Source organism: Mus pahari, chromosome 1, assembly GCF_900095145.1.
Source record: "Mus pahari chromosome 1, PAHARI_EIJ_v1.1, whole genome shotgun sequence".
Lineage (NCBI taxonomy): Eukaryota > Metazoa > Chordata > Mammalia > Rodentia > Muridae > Mus > Mus pahari.
The window spans coordinates 45237041-45259211 of record NC_034590.1 but is presented as its reverse complement, the minus strand read 5'-3'; the positions used below and the strand labels follow the sequence as shown (position 1 = coordinate 45259211).

The window sequence follows — 22171 nt, the reverse complement described above, 5'->3', positions numbered from 1 at the left end:
CAGTCAAGACAATTGGTCCTCTTCAGGATTTGGATGTCTGCTTTCTTTGTGCCAGCCTGGACCTTTACCAAGTGCCTAAATGATGACTTCACTTTTGAGTGAATGGATAGCAGTTCTGGACATACATTTTTCCTCTTCGTGTATTTATTGTTAGCATTTGTTAACTATACAAACTAATGAATTTCTTCATTGAATTATCATATATGAGTATCATGGGCTCTGATCATATTCTCTGATAATAGAAGTCTAGGGTGTGTGGTACATGCAACTAGATCTTCTGCTTTAAAAAAAAAAAAAGCCGGTGTTGGTGGCACACTCCTTTAATCCCAGCACTTGGAAGGCTGAGGCAGGTGGATTTCTGAGTTGGAGGCCAGCCTGGTCTACAGAGTGCGTTCCAGGACAGCCAGAGCTACACAGAGAAACCCTGTCTTGAACCCCCCCCCCCCCAAAAAAAACAACAACAAAAAAAAAAACAAAAAACCAAAACCCTTCCTGTTTGTGTGGCCAGGTTACAAATTCTTTTGGGGAGAACTAATTCTTTTTTTTTTTTTTTTAAAGATTTATGTATGTATGTATGTATGTATGTATGTGTGTGTATGTATGCATTATGTATGCAGCCTTCTGCCTGCGTGTATGCCTGCAGGCCAGAAGAGGGCATCAGACCTCATTACAAATGGTTGTGAGCCACCGTTTGGTTGCTTAGAAATTGAACTCAGGACCTCTGGAAGAGCAGCCAGTGCTCTGAGCCATCTCTCCAGCCCTCTTTGCATGTTTTACTCATTTACTTTTTGCCTTTTTAAGGTAGGGTTTCTCTATTTAGTACTGGGTGTCCTGGAACTCACTATGTAGACCAGGCTGGCATTGAACTCAGAGAGATCCACTTGCCTCTGCTTCCTGAGTATGGGATTCAAGGCGTGTACCACCACTCCTGTTGAGAACTGACTTTTAAGTATGAGTATTAAAACACTCTTCTGACTGACCAGAAGTATATTTATAGCTTATTATCCTTTTTATATAATGTCCATAACATTAAGCAGACAGTCTAATTGTATAGAGATGGGAATAGGCTGAGAAAGCAACAGTTTTGGTAATTTTTGATCAAACATGGCAAATGATGTAACATAAGAAGGTAGAGGAAACTTACCATGGCCCTCAAGAGTAATTCAGAAGTGAAAATAGCATTTAGGCATTGTTCTGAAACGTTAGAAATTCAGCCACTAAGGGCAGGATGTGACTTTGAGGCAGTTAGAAATGAGCTGTTGTTACTCACCTTCCCAAGGATGGGTAGGTTCTAAAAACAGCTTTAGCACACTGGCTTATATTGTAATTTGTGTTTTTTGCATCATTATCCCATTGTGTAGCTCTGGCCTTCCTGGAGTAATCTATATAGATCATGCTAGCCTTAAAGTCAAGACTCCAAGGAAATTCAACCTCTTCCTTTTTGTGTGTGTGTGTGTGTGTGTGTGTGTGTGTGTGTGTGTGTGTCTTTCTGTCTGTCTGTCTGTTGGGGCATTTGTGTGTATGGGTGCTTGTGAGTGTGTGTGTGGTAACATGTGTATGCTGATTGGTCAGTGGTCAACTCAGGAGCTAGCCCTCTTCTTTTTTTGAGGCAGGATCTCTCCCTGGGACCTGGCTCAGTGATTAGTTCAGCCCTGTCCCAGTCTGGCTCCAACCTACCCCAAGTGTCCTACTGTCACTGCCTCTTGGTGCTGGGATTATAAGTGCATCTCACTGTGCCTGGATTTTTCTGTAGATTGTGGGAATTGAACTCAGGTCATCATGCTTGTGTGGCAACACTTTACAGATCGAACCATTTCCCCAGTCCACCAAATATACTTTGTTTCAGTATTGAGTGGGGTGGGGTCAAACCACACCCAACACCTACTTTTTAAATGGCTTAAAGGCTAATAGTTTTTATAGATGAACAGTTATCATTTATACTTCGATAATAGTACTAAATTTGAATCCTAATTTTGTGAAACATTCTCTCCAGAAGAATTCTGTTCTTATTAATCATCCCTGAAGCATACTGTGTCTTGTTTTTAATTTTGTCCATAAAAATGTTGTTACAGATATGTCTTCTATTTGTATAAGTCCTTATATAGTAGCCCAGGTTTGTTGTTTGGCCAACCCCTGGTCTAGTGCCCCTCTAGGGAAAGCCTGTGGTTCCTTTCCCCTCTGAGTGCAAGCTCTCCACATTGGAGTGTCCTGCTGGATCTGTGCCCATTATTTATCGATGAGTCCCAGCTTGTGTCTTAGGGTTCGTTGGGTAGGAGAAGCACATCACTGTGATTGTACCTTACCTTTCCCCCCTTGCTTTTCTGAGAGCATTATGTAGTGGAGGTTGACTGTGAACTCATGATCATGATCACCTCATGAGTTCTATAGTTCCAGGTCTGATCCTGTGCTTGGCTCCCTTTAGTGAATTATTTGTATATGGGGGATGTCATTATGTAGCCTTGAAGTAGTTACCAAGTGACAGAGTAAAAGCTTTGCCATTTCTTTCCTTCCTTTTTTTTTTTTTTTAGAACAGTGCCCAAACCTCAAGTTAAAAAGCAACCTAAGATTCAGCGTGGAAAGAGGAAAAAACAAGAGTCTTCAGATGATGATGACGATGATGATGAAGCTCCCAAAAGGCAGACTCGACGAAGAGCTGCTAAAAATGTGAGGTCAGTTGTGCCTTGGAAGTTCTCCATTGATGGTGATGATGCAGATGTTTAGAACTTGGTTCTTTCAAGTTTCAGATGATGTGATTGACAGGTAAGAATATCAGCCTGAGGGTGGCGCACACCTTAGATCTCAGCACTTGGGAGGCAGAGGCAGGTGGATCTCTGTGAGTTTGATACTAGCCTGGTCTATATAGCTTGTTCCAGAAAGGCCAGAGCTATACAGTGAGACCCTGTCTCAAAAAACCAAAAATAACATAAGCTAAAGCTGCTTTCATAATCTAGCCATCCTTGGGCAAAATGGTGTTGAGCCCAGTGGAGAGCGAGAGTGACAACAGCTCATGTCCAAAGGACTCAAGGTTATGTCCTGCCCTACTGCTTGTCTTTCTAATGTTTCCAGGAGAATGTTTGGACTGTTTCTCGCTTGGACTGTTTCTCGCTTCTCAATTACTCATTGTGTCTTTTGACATTTAGATATAATCATAATATTAAACTTTAGTAGCAGGATGTGAGGTAATAATTGATGATGAAAAAAGATATAGATATATTGAGGTAATTGGTTCGTTTAATCTAGAGAAGGTAAAGTCCATTTACTCTCAGAGCATTTGCATGTTTCCTTAGGCCTACTTAGAACTGTGAAGCTGAGCTCTAGAGGTACTAATTACTTGCCCGATGTTTCCAACTGATGGTTAAATGTAGGACTAGGATTTTAATGGGCTGGTATTTAGCTTACCTCATTTTGTTACTTTGTTCTATCTAGAATTATGTTTTTCTATAATTATTTTGTTGTGTTGGAGACTAAACCCAGGGTCTTGCTTATATGAGGCAAGTATTTATTGTTCATGTGTTGTAAAGGCTTTTTTTTTGTTTGTTTGTTTGTTTACTTTCTTTTTATGTTTTTGATGTAGTTCAGGCTAGTCTGGAACTATTTCGTTAAGGCTATCCTGAATTTTACTGTGTAGCTTAGACCAGCCTCAGGCTGTCTCTCTGACTTCATTTCTGGGATCATAATGGCCAAATAAATTTTATATTTATAATTCATAGGTATGACTGAAAAATCATCAACTCTTTGAGTCCATTTACATTAAACTCACTTTCTTGTTATTGCATGATTGAAACATTTGATCTTCAGGAAAATTTTCCTTTTGTCTGAAATGATAGCAATTTTCCTTTTGTTACGAATTTTCTTTTTTTGCCATAATTTATAGAGTAATTACTCAATACAAAGTAAAGCTTATTTTTGTAGTTTCTTGTATCCTGCTTATACATACAGTGTAAGCTACTCTTGAGTTTATCTGTGGGCATGCATCAGAGCTTGAAATGGGGTGCAAGTAGGCCTTGAGTCTACTGACTCAAATCTGTAAATAACTGTTGGAGTCAAAGTGTGGTTCCTATTTCAGTGCTACTCTGTAGAGATGCTTAGCTCTGAAGGTGCAGTCTCTTACTCATGCAGCGTTATTTCTCACACAGTTACAAAGAAGATGATGACTTTGAGACTGATTCAGATGATCTCATTGAGATGACTGGAGAAGGAGTTGATGAACAGCAAGATAATAGTGAAACTATTGAAAAGGTCTTAGATTCAAGACTGGGAAAGAAAGGAGGTTTGTGTCTTTGGGGAGCAAATTATTCACTTTGGGTTTTTGAGACAGGGTCTGGTAGCCTTGGCTGGCCTCTAACTGGATGACTTTGAACTCCTAATCTTCCTGTCTCTACCTCCCAGGTTCTGGGATTACAGTTGTGCACCACCATTTTCAGTATATGTGGTGCTGGGGAGTTGAATCAGGCCTTGCTGATGCTTGCCAAGCACTGGACCAACTGGCTGCATCTGGAGCCCACATATTTATGTATGCAACTTATGTATGCATATATGTATATATATTCAAAAATCCAATGTTTTACATATTCTTTAATGTGATATAGTCCACACTAGTATTTTGAATTGTAGAAATTGTCATGACTTATTTCAGAGATAAAGACAAAAGAATGTTTTTTTTTTTAATTTAATCTAGTTAGATATTACATAATGTAGTGATAAAGCATAGGTACTTACTCATTAACATAGAGCAAATCTGTGTTTAGTTAGCTGTTTTTGAATCACCTTGTAAAAATACCAGACTTATCACAGACATACTTGGGTCATAGTGAGTTGTTTGTTTTTTTTTTAAGATTTATTTATTATATGTAAGTACACTGTAGCTGTTTTCAGACACTCCAGAAGAGGGCATCAGATCTTGTTACAGATGGTTGTGAGCCACCATGTGGTTGCTAGGATTTGAATTCCAGACCTTCAGAAGAGCAGTCGGGTGCTCTTACCCACTGAGCCATCTCACCAGCCCCATAGTGAGTTTTTTAAAGAGTACATTTGAGGTATTTCTTAAGTTGTTCTAAAATATCCTTTTCGTGGGAGGCTTGGGAATATGGGTCAGTGACAGCACTTGCCTAGCTCCAGTCCTCACTGCAAAAGATAAAACCAAGCATAGCAGGTCCTTTCCTGCCCAATCATTTTTTTTTTTTGAAATTCAACCTTGACTATGTGTAGTGTTAACTAGGAACCTGGTACCTTGCCCAACTAACCATGTCCCCGACCCCCAGTTTGGTTATTTGAGGATAAGATAGTTACCAGCTTTGGGAGGGTAAGGACAGGGTATTTTGATTTCTTTCTCTATTCTTAGAGGAAGAGATTTGCTTTTTGAGGCAGTCAGGACTAAAAAGAAAAGGGTGCTGCTGTTTCATTGTTTGGTGTTTGGATAGATGACTTGTGTGGTACCACCTGCAAGTTTGCACATGTTTTAAGGTAAATATCTTCAGGATATTTGAAAGGACTGAGTCCACCCTGTGTTGTAATTGACTTATTTTTAATAAGTGTGGTTGCACAGTAAGTTGACTACTTACTGTAAGTCAAGGCTTTTGGTTTATTGAAGAAGAGACTCTTCCTGGCAGTTGCATAATTGGGAATCTTTTATTGCCTGGTTTCTTACATTTTCTTTAAAGCTGACCTGAATCCTTTTGCAGCCACTGGAGCATCTACCACTGTGTATGCTGTTGAAGCTAATGGAGATCCTAGCGATGACTTTGACACGGAGAGGGAGGAAGGTGAAACCCAGTACCTTATCAAGTGGAAGGGCTGGTCTCACATTCACAGCACGTGGGAGAGTGAAGAATCCTTACAACAACAGAAAGTGAAGGGCCTAAAAAAACTGGAGAACTTCAAGAAGAAAGAGGATGAGATCAAGCAATGGTATGTTGCCTGCTACAGTGTAAAGTGGTGTTTCCAATCGGAGGGAAGGGGGGTTTTCAAAGTGTGGAGAACACAGCTCTCTAAGATGTCAGATTTTGCCTTCATCAGTCTCATCAAGGATCACTGAGCAGTCTATGCTTCTGTTTTTTTTCTTTTTTTTTTTTTTCTTTTTTCTTTTTTTGAGACAGGGTTTCTCTGTGTAGCCCTGGCTGTCCTGGAACTCACTCTGTAGACCAGGCTGGCCTCGAACTCAGAAATCCGCCTGCCTCTGCCTCCCGAGTGCTGGGATTAAAGGCGTGCACCACCACACCCGGCTGGTTCTGTTTTCTAGATGGAGATGTCTTCATATATTGCTACTAAAATTTCAGATTTAATAAGACTAGCTAGCTCACTGAACATTTGCTATATTTTCTTTCGTGTGTTTGATCGTGACAATAAGATGGTGAGTTTCTTTTTCCTTTTCTTTCCTTTTCTTTTTCTTTTTCTCTTTCTCTTTCTCTTTTACCTGATTTGTAGATGGGCAAGGTGAGGCAGAGAGTAACTGTAAGTGAATCAAGGACTTGAATTTAGATAGACATATGTAGAGCCAATATCAAGAACATTTTGTTATTTTCTTTGGTTAGGCTGGGGTGACTTATATGTGAAGTTTAATAATCTAGAACCCTCTGTATTATGATATGTTTAAATTTATTCTTGGTTTTAATACAATTTGCAGAAATGTTTTTGTTGGTTTTTAAACCACAGACCTGTTACTAGAGAAGATTACCAAAGAGACAGACACATGGACTCATATAATTTTACATTTGTACTTAGGACATTTTCTCCCTATATATGTAGAGATCTCCAAGTTCTAACTGGTATATGCTGTTTTTGGTCTTCTGTCTAGGTTAGGGAAAGTTTCTCCTGAAGATGTTGAATATTTCAATTGCCAACAGGAGCTGGCATCAGAGTTGAATAAGCAGTATCAGATAGTAGAAAGAGTAATAGGTAAGTCCGTGAAAGCTTCCTTTAGTCCATGTAAACCTGGAGAAATGACCTTTGGTTTTAGGATAATATAAATGTATAAAATGAGTTTTTCAGTTTTACTTTTAGAGACTAAACAAAGGCCTATATTTATTTTGAAGGGAGAGGTAATAATTATTGCTTGTAGGTTTGGGTATGGGGGATGAAAGGAGACAGGAATGTCAAGGATATTGGTTCCAAGGTTTCCTATGAGAATGAGTCTCATTCACTGAAATGAAAGGACCAAGGGAAGAACTGATTTTTAGACTTGAAATCAAATGCAGGTTGGTAACTTCATTGTCATCTAAGAGACAAGCATTATTTGAGGACTGCAACATTTGTTCAGCTGTAGTCTCCAGGTCTGAGTATTATTTCAGTAGAAGTATGTGATTGACATGGAGTACTAGTCTTGGATTTTATTCTTGAATTTTGGAGTGGGGCTAGCTGGTATCAGTGAAATTGTCCAAGGAAATACCTATTGGCAGAACAGGTCTGGTTGAGGTGGCCTCAGGAGAGAATTAGAGGGGTTCTGCCTTTTATTTGAAAGGTAACAGAGAAATAGGATGAGGTCCAGCAGCCAGTGTAGGCTTCTTTGTGAACACAAGATGAATGAGCACATACTTGCAAGAAAGTCTTTTAAATTACCTTTTTATGCGTATGGATGTTTTACCTTCATGTATATCTAAGCTGAGTGTGCATACTTTGTTCATGAGGAGGCTGGAAGAGGGCTTCAAATCCCCTGATACTAGAGTAACAGACAGCTGTGAGCTGCCAGACGGGTGGGTGTGGAAATTGAACCTGGGTCTTTTATGAAAGCAGCTAGTGCTCTTAGCCTCTGCCCATCTCTCTAGCCCTTTGCTTGAACAATGTTTCTTTGCCTCTTTTGGCATGTTTCTAATAGTCTGTCTCATTTTGTGTTTGCTCAGCTGTGAAGACAAGTAAATCTACACTGGGCCAAACAGATTTTCCAGGTGAGCAGCATATCTTACTTTTAGTAAATATTCAAAATGAGCATTTTGTGTCTTACAGATTATTTGTAGTTTTGTCACATGATATTCATTAGTTATACATTAAAAAAGAAAATCACTTCCTACTTCAAATTTGACATTGTTTGATAATTTTTTATTCATGATTTAGCTCACAGTCGGAAGCCAGCACCTTCCAATGAGCCCGAGTATCTGTGCAAGTGGATGGGACTACCCTACTCAGAGTGCAGCTGGGAAGATGAGGCCTTGATAGGAAAGAAGTTCCAGACTTGCATCGACAGCTTCCACAGTCGAAACAACTCAAAGACCATTCCCACAAGAGAATGCAAGGTTTGCCAATTGTTGAGTTTTGTAATTTTATTTTTAAAATATATTTATTTATTTATTTTCTGTTTGTTTTGAGACAGGATCTCTCTATGATGTTGCTCTGGTGTCTTGGAATTCATTATATAGGCCTAATTGTCCTCGAACTCATGGAGATCCATTTATTTCTTCATCTCCAGTCCTGGAATTAAAGGCATGCACCACCACCCCCAGCCTACTTTTATATTGTTTTTTGTGGAAAGGTGCAGTAACCAAAGGGTTAGTTGGGCACATATGTAGAAGCAAAAATATAACAAGAATCAATGATGATTTAAAAGTTACATTAAATATAAATATTTACAGCGTGGGCTGTTGAATTTGCTCAGAAAGTAGAGTGAACCTGCATGTGTGTAGCCCTTGGATCTGATGGCTTAGCACCAGACATGAGTGAGCATCACTGCGCATGCCTGTAATTCCAGGGCTCTGGAGGGGGAGGCAGAGGAATCAGAAATGCATGGTCGTCCTCGGCCATGGAGTGAGTTCAAGGCCACCCTGATTTACACATGACATGTCTCAAAGGAAAAAGAAAGAAAGTGAATGGGGAGGATGAGAGGCTGAAGAGAGGGCTCAGAGATTAGGAACACTCACTGCTCTTGGAGAAGACCTGGGTTCAGTTGACAGCACCCAGGTTGTGGTTTACAGCTGTGACTCCTGTTCCCAAAACCTCAGTGCCATCTTCTGACCTGAAGGATCCTATATGTATGTGTTCTACTTTAGTACACTCAGACACACACACACACACACTGTTTTTTAAAAACAGGAATCAGTTATATGACTTTGCTGATTTATATAATTTAATACTTTATAATTAGCTATATTATGAGAAATATTTGAAAGTAGATAATTTAAACAGGAAAGATGTCTCTGATTTTTTTTTTTTTTTTTCGAGACAGGGTTTTTCTGTGTACCCCTGGCTGTCCTGGAACTCACTCTGTAGACCAGGCTGGCCTCGAACTCAGAAATCCACCTGCTTCTGCCTCCCAAGTGCTGGGATTAAAGGCGTGCGCCACCATGCCTGGCTCGATGTCTCTGATTTTAATTTAGAAACTGAATAAACAGGCTTTTTATTGTTTGTTTGATTGTACAAGTCTTTTCTTCTCATTGGAATTTCCTGAGGTCTGGAAATATGCTTGATTCCTTGGACTGTATCTTAGAGAAATTAAAGTTCATGTTAATAACTCCAAACTCTTTCTTGTCTGTGAAAGCCAGTATGTGATTGTTGGTCATGAATGTGGTATAGAAGCCAAGGTCAGAATAGAACAGAGGTGGAGGTCATGGCTCCAGTGGGCATTGGAAGAGGTTTCCTGAGGAAAAGAGCCAGTGCTTACATTTCCTCTGTCCCTTGGAAAGTGTAGTGGTGCTTAGTAACATGTGAGAGAGTGCCCTGGGGCCTGGGCTGTAGGCTTTGTGTAGGTAAGGATGCTTGTTGCTCTTGCAGAAGACTAAGCTTCGGTTCCCAGTGCCCTACATAGCAGCTCAACGACTGTCTAGTTCCAGGGTCCTGTCCCAGGGGACCCGACACTCTGAGCACCTCATGTACTAACATACATACATGCAGGCTAATACTCATACACTTAATAAGACTTCCAGAGTGCTACTGTATTGTTTAGAAAAGGTGACATCAAGGTAACTCTGAGTGTCACACGGTGTCACTGGATGAGAAAATTGAGAGCTCTTTATGTCAGAAAAAGAACAATTTATTTAAAAGTACTTAATTTTAGGGTGAACTCGCACAGAATAGGAAGAGGTGAGGGGGGGTGGCAATTCATACCTGAAATATGGCTAATGTTGTAGTTTACGGTTGAGGAAAAATGCTCTAAGACTTAGGTTTTGTTCATTTTTGTTTCTCAGGCACTAAAGCAAAGACCGAGATTTGTAGCTTTGAAGAAGCAGCCAGCATACTTAGGAGGAGAGAATCTGGAGCTCCGAGACTATCAGCTGGAGGGCCTCAACTGGCTTGCTCACTCCTGGTGCAAGTAGGTAGAAAATATGGTTAGATTTTCTCTGTTGAGTTTGGCCTATTAGTATCCTAAGAGCTAAGTGTTGGACCATTTAGCCTTTGAGGATTTTAAGTGCTTCAAGGTAGGCGTGATTCCTCTGCCACTCTGTGATGTGTCATGTGAGAGCTTCCTTCACTGCTAAAGGCAGATTTCTCCTACACAGTTTTAAAAACATTTTTACTTAAGTATATGGGTATTTTCCTGTGTGTCTTGTCTGTGCACTGCTTGTGTACTCTGTACCTACAGATGCCAGAAGAGGGCATTGGTATCCTGGACTTGCTTCTGAGCTGCCTTGTGGGTACTGGGAACTGAGCTCAGGGCTTCAGGAAGAGCAGCCAGTGCTATCCGTCACTGAGTGCTCTCTCCAGTCCAATCCCTTCTTTGTGTCTTTACTTTTTATATTAATACAGACATCGGTGGTTATTTCAGAATTGAATTATAACTTGAAAAATAAAAATACTCAAATTTATCCTCAGGTTTAGGAAGATGGTTTCTAGTTATAAATATATTTATACTAACTCCTTACCAAGTGGGCTCCTTCACTACTTGTCTTTTCAATTGAATGTAGTATTTAAGCCTGAAGAAACATCAGTGCTGGAGTTGGACTGAGAAAAATAATTTTCATTAATGCTACCCATTCTCGTGCACACAGAGCTAATGAAATGCGGTGGGAGACATGTAGACAAATAAACAGATATGAAAGTAGATGGAGACTGGGTAAGGAGGGGTTGGTTGGAGCAGGTGTGAGAGAAGAGGAAAATGGGGGGATTGATCAAAGAATGTTATGTGTATGAAATTGTAAAGCAGGTAGTTTTTTTTTTTTTAAACTTTTCTGTCAGAAGATAGTGAGTCCTATTTTTTTTAAAGGATCAGTAAGAACTTAGATGTCACTAAAGAGATTGTATGAGCTACCACTTTTATTTTATGCTTGATGGTGCTTAGAGCAACGATACCATGAGCTTTATTCAGAGTTGCACAATATTTGCTATATAGTCATCAGCGTGGGATTGATTGATTGATTGATTGATTGTCTCTGGATGTAGTTCTGGCTTTCCCTAGGACTCTGTATGCTCACCAAACTGGCCTTTAACTAAAAGAGGTCTGTGATCTTGGCAAATTAAATGTTTTGTTTTTCTAGCTCATTTTACTAGCTAATACTGTTTCTAGTATTAAATGTTTTAGTGCTCTGGTTCACTCGTGAAGCACATATACTCCAAACCAGTTCATTAGGCGCAGAAACTTTCGGTTGAGAAATACAGTCCCAGTAGCATGAGGATAGCTGAGAGCCGGAAAGGGCGGCCTGCTTGTGGGTAGCAGTGTCTCTCCAGGCACAGGGATGAGAGTACAAACACCTTCAGGTCTGTGTGCTTTAAGCCTCACTTGGCAAGGATGACCAACCAGCCACAGCTCCTGAAGAGTGTCTAGCTGCCAGCACTGGCCTTCCCTTGTCTTGTCTTGTGCTGCTTCTACTTATAAGCAGGTATACTGATATTTGTGTACCTCCAGAGACATAATAAGCAACTACAGTTAAATCCTGCAGATGTTTCTGAGTTAAATAGCCAGAAAAGGTGGGAAAGGATAGACTCACCAAGAGCCTTTCTAAGCTCGGCTGGGCCAAGTCCTCCGAGAGGGACTTGGGCTTTGACAGCAGGAAGGAGAGCTGGTGTCTGCAGGGAAATAGGAGGAGTCCCCTGCCAGAGAGAGCAAGCCACTGAGGGGTTAAGCTGAATAGATGACACTGGGTTTGGGCCATCTACATATTCTAACTTGGGAAGAACCCAGATGAGCTGTGGTACCCAGGAGAAGCACAAAGTCATAAACAACCAACAAATATCAAAGTTATGAGGGTTCTCGAAGGGTTCTTTAGCCGTCTCACCAGCCTGTAATAGTGTTTATAGTCTATGTCATACTAGATCTCTAATTTCCTGCCATATAGGCTACTTTCTGTTTCCCAAATATACTTTTCTAATTGTGGTCATTTTCTTCATTTGTCTGTCTTTTTATATTTTTACAACAGAAAAAAAAAAAGAGAGAGAAAAGAAAAAAAAAGAAAGAAATGTGGAGTTAAAGCTTCTTTCCTAGTCCTGGTCCATGAACACTTGCATCAGTCTTCCAAGGTGCTTGTTCAGTGTTCAGAATCCTCTACTACTACTAGGTCTTTAAGGCAGAGGCAGGAGAATTGCAGATCCCAGATCAACCTGGACTACACAGTGAGAATCTACTTCATAGAAAACAAAACAAAACAAAAAATGAAAAACCCAAACAATCCCCTTAGAATCCTACACTCTTTCTTGAATATTCTCATTCAGTTGCTGTGAGGCCAGGAATTGTCAACTGTGGCTTATTTAAAACAGTTCCTCTTTGCCTAAAATATACAAGGGCTTGGGCACTGTCTCTAGCACTACACACAATACAAAAATCTATCCCTTTACACCTTCATCAAGTAGGTCTATAAAATAGTAGATGTTGCATTGATGAGTCAAGTGGAATGCAGTGGGATGGAGAAGGTAATTTGAGCAGAGGCACAGGACTGTTGGTATAGTGTTGAACAGCAGCAAGGCTGATAGCCAGTTGACTCCTTTGTGTATGCGTGAACCCAAGGCTACATGCTGTGTTCTTCCCTGATAAAGCTTGACTTCTCTGTTAGAGGGATAGCCTAGTGAAGACAATGTAATTCAGAGCCTTATAGTAAGATGGGAACCTTACATGTAGACTAAATATTGGATGTACTTACAGATAGATTGTCTGGTTGTTATTTCTGCCTTCTGCTTTCTTCCATATTTAGGAGGCATGAGTCACTGAAGATGAGGAGGAATTCATTGAAAGGACAAACTGATGCTTTCCTTTGTGGTTATTGTGGACTGTGTATTTTGTGCACATAGTGATTTTTTTTCAATATCTAATTGCTTTGTTTGTATTGTTTTCTTCGTGCAGAAGTAACAGTGTAATCCTTGCTGATGAAATGGGCCTAGGAAAGACCATCCAGACCATATCGTTTCTCTCCTACCTGTTCCACCAGCACCAGCTCTATGGGCCTTTTCTTATAGTTGTTCCCTTGTCCACCCTTACCTCATGGCAGAGAGAGTTTGAGATCTGGGCGCCAGAGATTAATGTCGTGGTTTACATAGGTGACCTGATGAGCAGAAATACGGTGCGTAAAGAAAAAGAGTTGGAGTGGTATGGGAGTTAGAAATGTATTTTGGAGATTGACTCTGTTTTATAGATGCATCAGTAAACTCTTTCAAACACTGTACAGTGCTCTCAGTACTCGCAGTTTGTCAGTATGCAACTCAGATAGTCTTTAAAACATTAAACAGGAGCCGAGCAGTCGTGGTGCACGCCTTTAATCCCAGCACTTGGGAGGCAGGGGCAGGCGGATTTCTGAGTTCAAGGCCAACCTGGTCTACAGAAGAGTTCCAGGACAGCCAGGGCTACACAGAGAAACCCTGTCTCGAAAAAACAAAAACCAAACCAAACCAAACAAAACAAAAACCCCCAAAACCAACAAAACCCACCATTGACCAAGGAGTCTGTTATGTTTCAAGACAGCAGTTGCACTGGAGTCCCTCTTAGCTGCATTACAGTGGTTCTCTTCTCTCCAATTTTTCTTCTCTCTACCCTCCCTTCTCCACTCCCTACCAGAGTTTTACTATGTAGCTCAGGCAAGCCTCTAACTTGTGGCACTCCTCCTGCCTCGGCCTCCTGAGAGCTGTGATCACTGGCATGCATCACAACTGGTTTGGTTTTTGTTTATGGTCTCCCTATAGAGGAGCACAGTACATTTCTAGGAGTCTTGTTTAGTACCAAACATTGACTTGAGCATCATGAATTTCGCACACAATAAATTTGTCTTTGTTTAGCAAAATGTGTTTTTGAGAAATGAATGACTTTTTCAGTATCTACTGTGTGCTAGTTCTTGTGTTAGGTGCCGTAACACTCATGATAAGTCTTCAAAATTGATAGCAGCTGTCTCCCATGACGATAACTGTCCAGGCAGGCATCTGTCTAACCCTTGGGCTTAGATGGAGCCTGAGCTCTTGAGATACGAATCTGTCTGGTCCTGGAGTTTGCTCTTCTGCCCTTCACTTTAACATGGGTTTTGGAGATGCTTGTAGTAAGAGCCGGCCACTGGGAATCTTCAGTGTTTAAGATAAATGCTGCAAACAAAGTTTCATAGATTCAAACTTGTTTTTATTAAATGCTGTCATTTAAACAGTCTGATTTGGGTTAGGGTCGTACCTAAGTGATTGACTCTAGCATGCTTGAGGCTCTGTGTTTAAATTGCCAGCTCTGCAAACAAAACAAAACAAAAAATATCTGAATTATAAAGTGTACTAGGTTTCCTGGCCCTAATTTTGATTTTGTAAAACTGTAGTAGGTTTTAGTACCATTAACTTGTTAGTTATTAAAGGAGAAAGCAATCCAGTATTTTGCTTTATGGCAGGTACCTACTACTCCTCTTTAGTTTCTGGTGGCAGTTCCCTGCAAGTCCTCATGGCCTCCCCTTTTGTTCCTAAGTCAGTAAATCCTAAGAACGGAGAGGATCCATCGTTTTTGCTGAGTTTGATCACAGTTCACCGTGGATTCATTAATTCTCCAGTCTCTTTACATTCCTTACTATTTTTTGTTTGTTTGTTTGTTTGTTTTTGGTTTTTTCGAGACAGGGTTTCTCTGTATAGCCCTGGCTGTCCTGGAACTCACTTTGTAGACCAGGCTGGCCTCGAACTCAGAAATCCACCTGCCTCTGCCTCACGATTGCTGGGATTCCTTACTATTTTCTACTTATTAAGTTATATTTTCTCTCTATAAAATTTGTTTTTCTCAGGGAATATAGCTGTTTGTTATGATTAATTAAATTTCTGGTCAAACTATTGATTATAATTTGTTACTTCTTAATAAATATCACCATATGCAAAGAATAATGGAAATTTCATTTCCCTAAACCTGAAAAAGCCATACTTTATTTAGTTATAAAAGGTTTTTTTTTTTTTCCTTCTGAGACAAGCTTTCTGTATTTCAAGAAACTCAGAGAAATCTGCCTGCCTCTGCCTCCTAAGTGCTGAGATTAAAGGTGTGTGCCAGCATGCCTGACAAAGTCCCCAACTTAAATTGCTGATACATTCTGCACACGTAGTCAGATCTTAGCAGGAGTGTTTGGTTTATTTGAAACGATAGTAAAGTTTTTCCTGCTCCCTGGTCTGTAGTGTGACTCTGACTTTCAGGGTTCCAGCTTGGGTTACAGTAAGTCTTCTCAGAGTGCAGAGGTTGTTCCTTCAGTTCTCACGAGACTTGATTGTCGTTTCTATTGCATCTATTATAAGACTTGTTTTGTTTCAAACACTTGGAAGTAGAAATTGTGTCTTAATTATTGTTTTTCTCTTCTTGTAGATAAGGGAATATGAGTGGATTCATTCTCAAACCAAAAGGTTGAAGTTCAATGCACTTATAACAACATATGAGATCCTCTTAAAAGATAAGGTGTGTAATTAGTAATAAAGGTTAACTCTTGCCCATGTGTATCCTGTTAAATGACTGTGCATCCCACTTGTTTAAAAGGTGAAACAAACAAACTTAAAATATTCCTCAAATACTAAAATTGTGAGAAACAACCTCACTGTTATGGGAGCTTAGGGTGGCTTAGTCCAGTTGAATGCAAGGATGAAAGAGGAAAGGGTATTGAGGGTGCACTGAGATACTCTACAATGGCTGGAGAGTTCTTTCTAAAGTTACTAAATGGTAAATGCTTTTATTCTATATTCAGTTTGGTGGTCTTGTTTTTTCCTGTATTACAAGGTTGGGGTGGTAAAATAGGCAAGAGAAGAATCTTTTGAAGACAAAGTAACAGAGTTTTTGTTTCTGTTTTTGTTCAGCATACCAGTTTTCAGCCTCTTGAAGGGGCTTGTAGTAGTAGATTGTATAAGAGATTCACTTATAGCTTTAGATGAGCTTGAATTTGGCCATTGATAGAATGAGCAGAAGAGTCCTAATATGTATTAAATCTGTGAAGAATAATTGTGTCTACATGTGTACCTTTGTAATGGAATTTGTACAGAAATTATTTAGCTATGTAAGCACTTCTGGGTGCCCTTCTGACCTGGTGGCTCATATGTTCTATTTTTCACTTTAGACCGTGCTGGGCAGTATTAACTGGGCCTTCCTGGGAGTAGATGAAGCCCATCGGTTGAAGAATGATGACTCTTTATTGTATAAAACACTGATTGATTTCAAGTCCAACCATAGGCTACTGATCACGGGCACCCCTCTTCAGAATTCCCTCAAGGAACTTTGGTCCTTGCTGCACTTTATTATGCCGGAGAAGTAAGCTCCTTCCTGTTTGTTTCGAAGGGTGCTAGAATGTCTAATATGCTAGTTCTCCCTCCTGCTGACCCCCCCCCCTTTTTTGTACTTTTGAGAAAGGGTCTTACTCTGTAATTTTGGCTGTCCTGTAGTTATGTAGACCAGGGTGGCATCAATTTTAGAGAGATCTGTGTGCCTTGGCCTCTCAAATCCTAATATTAAAGGAAACTTTCTGATGTTCTTAATAGACTTAGCAAAGCTGATAGCATGGGGGAGCATAAAGCATTCACCTGTGGCAGAAGCAGATCTTGTAGACTAAAGAGATAGAAGCTAAGAAATGTGCCTGTTAAGGAGGAGTATATAGTTGTCCACCACAGGTTTGAGTTAGTTAAAGCATTTGGGAAATAATTATTAAGACATGAGAGACAGATAGGATGGTGATGCTTCTTTCAGTCAACCCCAGCACTTGGGAAGTTAAAGCAGGAGGGTTAGGAAGGAATTCAATACCAGCTATTGAGTACAAGCCCACTGTCAGTTCCATGTGATTCTCTGCCTCAGAAAGCATAAATCAGAACAGAGTCTCAAAGCCACATGAATGAAGTATATGCTCTATGTAGTCTGACATGCCTTAAATGCAGTCTCTGATGCATTGCTTTTAGTTCTTACTCAAGCCAAGTTGCCTCTGAAGTTACTTTGGTTTATCTTTATTAGATAAATTGTATAGGACAGATACATAGTATATACATTCATTTGGCTGACTTAAAATTGTCTAGTGTTGCTCAGTGACAGCTAAATTGGTTCATTTAGTTTGGAAGACTGTAGTGAGCTGGACCCTGGGTCGTACTGGCTCATACCTCCTTTATGAATCAGCTGTCCTGGCCATCTTCCTGTCTCTCACACAGTGAACCATTCCTGCTCTGTTCATTTGGAATGTTCCTTCTCCCTGTTTTGACATGGCACTCACCTCCTTTCTTATCTTCCCTCCGACCCCCTTCCTGCTTTGTTGCATTTCACTGACTTAGGCTTGTGGAAATACTAGGGATCTCACTTGTCTTATTCCTCTGTGGTTCCCATTACCTGGCATAGTAACTGGCACACAGTAAGCAATTTAATTACTGGTTGTACAATTGACATAATTGTAGAATGTTCCATAATTTATTTCGTTGTAATGACTAAGGATGTTAAACATCTTCTCATTTTTCTTTGGTTATTTGAGCTTCTTTAGTGAAATATTTATTCAAATCTTTTGCTGTTAAGAAAATTGAGTAGACTGGGAAGGCACACACTTTTAATCCTAGCACTCAGGAGGCAAAGGCAGGGAAATCTTTGAGTTCAAGGCCAGACTGGTGTACAGAGCAAGTTTTTGGACAACCAAGGCTACACAGAGAAACCCTGTCTCAAAAGTGAAAGAAAAAATTAGACTGGGGCCAGAGAGCTGGTTAAGAACACTTGCTGTTCTTGCAGGAGACCTGGGTTCAGTTCCCACACTGTCCATAGTGGCCCACAACTGTTGGTAATGCCCAGCTCTAGGGAATATGAAATCCTTTTTAGCTCTGCAGGTACTGCAGGTACTTGGTGCAGTAACACACATACTGGCCAAGACACACATAAAATAAAGTTAATAGAATTTTAACAGCACTGCTTCAGCTCTTAAGAATTGAATTGTTGGGGTTGGAGAGATGGCTCAGCGATTAGAAGCACTGACTGCTCTTCCAGAGGTCCTGAGTTCAATTCCTAGCAACCACATGGTGGCTTACAACCATCTGTAGTGGGATCTGATGCCCTCTTCTGGTGGGTCTGAACACAGTGTCATTGTATTCACATACATAAAATAAAATAAAATAAATTTTGTTTGTGAGTTGAACAGTTCATTTCTATAGAACACTCCTGGATGCAATTTTTCTGCTGGCTTTTAACTGGCTTTTTGTTTTATTTTCATAACACCTTTTGAAGAGACAGATTTTAATTTTTTTTTTTTTTTTTGGTTTTGATTTTGTTTTTTTTCCAAGACAGGGTTTCTCTTTGTAGCCCTGGCTGTCATTCACTCTGTAGACCAGGCTGGCCTCGAACTCAGAAATCCTCCTGCTTCTGCCCCCTAAGTGCTGGGATTAAAGGCATGCGCCACCACTGCCCAGCCAGATTTTAAATTTTAAATATAATTTATCAAGTTATTTTTGTGTGATATGTCTAAAACAGGTAGGTCTAACCATGGGCCAAGAAGACACTGTTGTTTTATAAATTTTAGTTGTCACATTAGGTGTATATTTTATTCTGCCGCACTGAATGCATGATGGGTCAGGGCCTTGATTCAGTTTTATTTTCCTCACTAAGCAATTTGGAAAGTTGTTGTGCACTATTTGTTGAAGGCAGTGCCTTGCAAAGATCTTAGTTGAGACTGAAAGGATGTGCTGTGGTCTGTCCTGCTGGGATGCTTCTGTCTGTCCTTCTATGCAGCACTGCCTTAGTTCTGTTTCACTCTAGTAAAACTAAGTTTCATTCTTTTCAGAACATTTTGTCTTCTCAGGCTTTAGTTTCTATTTCAAGATCAGCTCATTAATTTCTGGGAGAATTTTGTTTGGATTGCACAGTTAAAGGAGAGTTATTAATCTAAAAATAACTGCCTTCTATTCCATGGTCAAGGAAGGTTTTCTCTTTTTATTTAGCTGTGAAATTTGTCTCAGTTTAGTGGTTTCATTGTTAACAGATTAACAGATTTTAAACTTTTTTTTTTTTTAAAGATTTATTTATTTATTATATGTAAGTACACTGTAGCTGTCTTCAGACACTCCAGAAGAGGGCATCAGATCTTGTTATGGATGGTTATGAGCCACCATGTGGTTGCTGGGATTTGAACTCTGGACCTTTGGAAGAGCAGTCGGGTGCTCTAACCCACTGAGCCATCTCACTAGCCCGATTTTAAACTTTTTGTTGAATTTATTTTTTCAATCATGGTTGCAGTTTTGAACATTTTGTTATTTCGGTAAGATGCTGGGGATAGAACTCAGGACTGTGTGTGATGACTAGGTGGGTCAGTGCTCTTTGCTGAGCTAAGTGCGTACCCTGAACCCTCTCACACCGCTCTGTTCGTCTCATTTAGACTGCACTAGAGTCTAGAGCTATGGTTAGAGAACCGCAGCTGAGCATAGAGACAGATTCTATCGAGTGCTACAATTGAGCATAGAGCTATGAGTAGAGTTTAGAGCTACAGTTAAGTATAAATCTACAGAGTCTAGAGCAGTGGCTCAAGACCCCTTTGGGGGTTGAACAACTCCTTCACAAGAGTTGCCTAATACATATATACATTACCATTCATAGTAGTAGCAAGATTACAATTGGGAAGTAGCAATGAAAATAATTAAAACTTTTTTTTTAAAGATTTATTTATTTTATTTTATCTATATTGAGTACAGTCACTATCTTTAGACACACCAGAAGTGGGCATCAGATCTCATTACAGATGGTTGTGAGCTACTGTGTGGTTGCTGGGAATTGAACTCAGGACCTCTGGAAGAGCAGTCAGTGCTCTTAACCACTGAGCCATTTCTCCATCCTGAAAATAATTTTTTGTTTGGGGGGGGATCAGCACATCATGAACCACTGGTCTAGAGGTATAGTTGTGTACAGGGCTATAGTTTAGGATATAGAGCCATGACTAAAATCTAGAGCTATAGATAGAGAGCAGGGGTACAGTTGACAGTTGCATAGTTATCATATTCATATTTATAATCTTGTTTCTGTAACTTTTGTTACCAGTTTTCTTTGTAATTTTACTTATAGGACCATATTTCTGCACTTACAGGCTTTTAAATGTCTTTCTTACATGAATGCTTATTATATCTTGTGTACCTTATAGTGTAGAATGTTGTTGAATAGAGTTGGTGGGAGTGAAATAATACATACAGTTTTTGTTTTTTCCCTTTTGCTTCAGTTGAGGCAGTTTCTCGTATATAAATACGAGAATTTGTTCTTTACTGCCTAGTACTTATATTTTCAGTGTATTATTTAATTACTCTCCTAGTTAGTGTTATTATTTTAAATTATTTCTTCATGGATTCTCTACGGTTTGTGTATTCTAGCCTAATCTTAGAATTGTTTGTTGACACAGAATTAAGGAAACTTTAAAAAGAGATTGTTCTTTCTTCCTTCCTTCCTCTTCCTTCCCCTTCCTTCCCACCTACTCTTTTTCTTTCCCTTCCTCACTACAGTATTTTCTGGGGGAGAGTCCCTTTGCACCCCTCCATTCAGTGCTGGCTTTTCATCTTTGCCAATGTTAATGTTTTAGGTTGTCCTGGACACTTCCCTCCCCCACTCGAGCTGATCTGAGTCATGTTTCTTGTAGGACGTCTGGCAGCATTCTTGCAGTTTGCCCACGACGGGCCAGCTGTCACAGTTAAATATCCGCAGATCCTGCTTACCACTGTCTTCCTTGGGAGTGGAGGAGTGGCCACAGACTGAGCCAGGGCTGGTGTCTTTTCATCAGTGTCCTTTCATAATGTCCTTTGTTTTCACTGCTGTGCCATCTCTCCAGCCCTGTGTGTGTCCTTTCTCATTGCTGTTTTTTTGTCCCTTGTCAGTTCACTGCATCCATTTTTCCTTCTCCAGAGATTACAGTCACTGGCGGCCATCTTAGTTACCTTACATAATTTCCGACGGGGTACCTGACAAAAGCCACTTCAGGGAGGGTTTCTTTTGGCTTAGAGTTGTAGCACACAGCCTATCATGGCTGGGAAGCCATGGTGGCAGGAGCAGGAAGCGGCTGCCCCTGCTGGTTAGCAGGACACAGCAGCTTGGAGCACTTGTGCTCAGCTTGCTTGCTTTCTGTCAGGCAGCAGTTTTGTTTATTCCCTCTCTTTTATTGAAGATTTAGGGATGGGCAAGTTTTGCCTTTCTTGGCAGGACAGATTGAGCTTTCCCCTACGCCTAGACCAGTTCTTTCCCTATGTGTAACTAACATGACGACTTCCTCTGTAGGTTTGAGTTCTGGGAAGATTTTGAAGAAGACCATGGAAAAGGGAGAGAGAATGGCTACCAGAGTCTGCATAAGGTACTAGAGCCTTTTCTTCTTCGAAGAGTCAAAAAAGATGTGGAGAAATCCCTTCCTGCCAAAGTGGAGCAGATTCTCAGGGTGGAGATGTCAGCCCTTCAGAAACAGTATTATAAGTAAGTTCCTGCCAAGAGGTAGACGGTTTTCAAGTAATTCATGCCCTTCTGAAAGTCAAACCTGAACATAGGTTTTGGTCTTTCCCCTTTCCCTTTCCTTTTCCTTTTCCCTTTCCCGTTTGTCTGTCTGTCTACCTGCCTGCCTTCCTTCCTTCTTCCCTCTCTCCCTTCCTTTATTTCTTCCCTTTTTAAAAGTTAAGCCTAGAACCTTGTAAATCTTGGCAAGTACTCAGTAGTAAAGCTTTCTGTTCTTTGAGACAGGTTATCTGTGTACCTCTACCTGGCCTTGGCTTGCTAGAGACCACTGAGCTTTGTCTGTAAACTCAACACAGATTGTGGTTGAATTTCATAATCAGAAGAAAAGGTCTTCCTGCCTGCCTGCCTTCCTTCCTTCCTTCCTTCCTTCCTTCCTTCCTTCCTTCCTTCCTTCCTTCCTTCCTTCCTTCTCTCCCTTTC

The 22171-nt window shown here is 40.3% G+C and overlaps 1 protein-coding gene across 6 annotated transcripts in view; it reads left to right on the top strand.

The window, feature by feature from the left end:
- The window catches only part of Chd2 (chromodomain helicase DNA binding protein 2), a 113693-nt gene that overhangs the window by 34053 nt on the left and 57469 nt on the right, over positions 1–22171 (top strand). For 5 of the 6 annotated variants that reach the window (XM_021189745.2, XM_029538535.1, XM_029538528.1 and 2 more), the window contains 11 exons: positions 2529–2669; positions 4137–4270; positions 5682–5907; positions 6794–6894; positions 7836–7880; positions 8047–8225; positions 10110–10234; positions 13193–13409; positions 15647–15736; positions 16386–16576; positions 21527–21715. In XM_021189745.2, coding sequence (XP_021045404.1) covers positions 2529–2669; positions 4137–4270; positions 5682–5907; positions 6794–6894; positions 7836–7880; positions 8047–8225; positions 10110–10234; positions 13193–13409; positions 15647–15736; positions 16386–16576; positions 21527–21715 — 1638 coding nt within the window. Of the gene's footprint in view, positions 1–2528; positions 2670–4136; positions 4271–5681; positions 5908–6793; positions 6895–7835; positions 7881–8046; positions 8226–10109; positions 10239–13192; positions 13410–15646; positions 15737–16385; positions 16577–21526; positions 21716–22171 lie in introns of those variants that run through there. The other variant, XM_029538537.1, reaches the window with a different exon arrangement.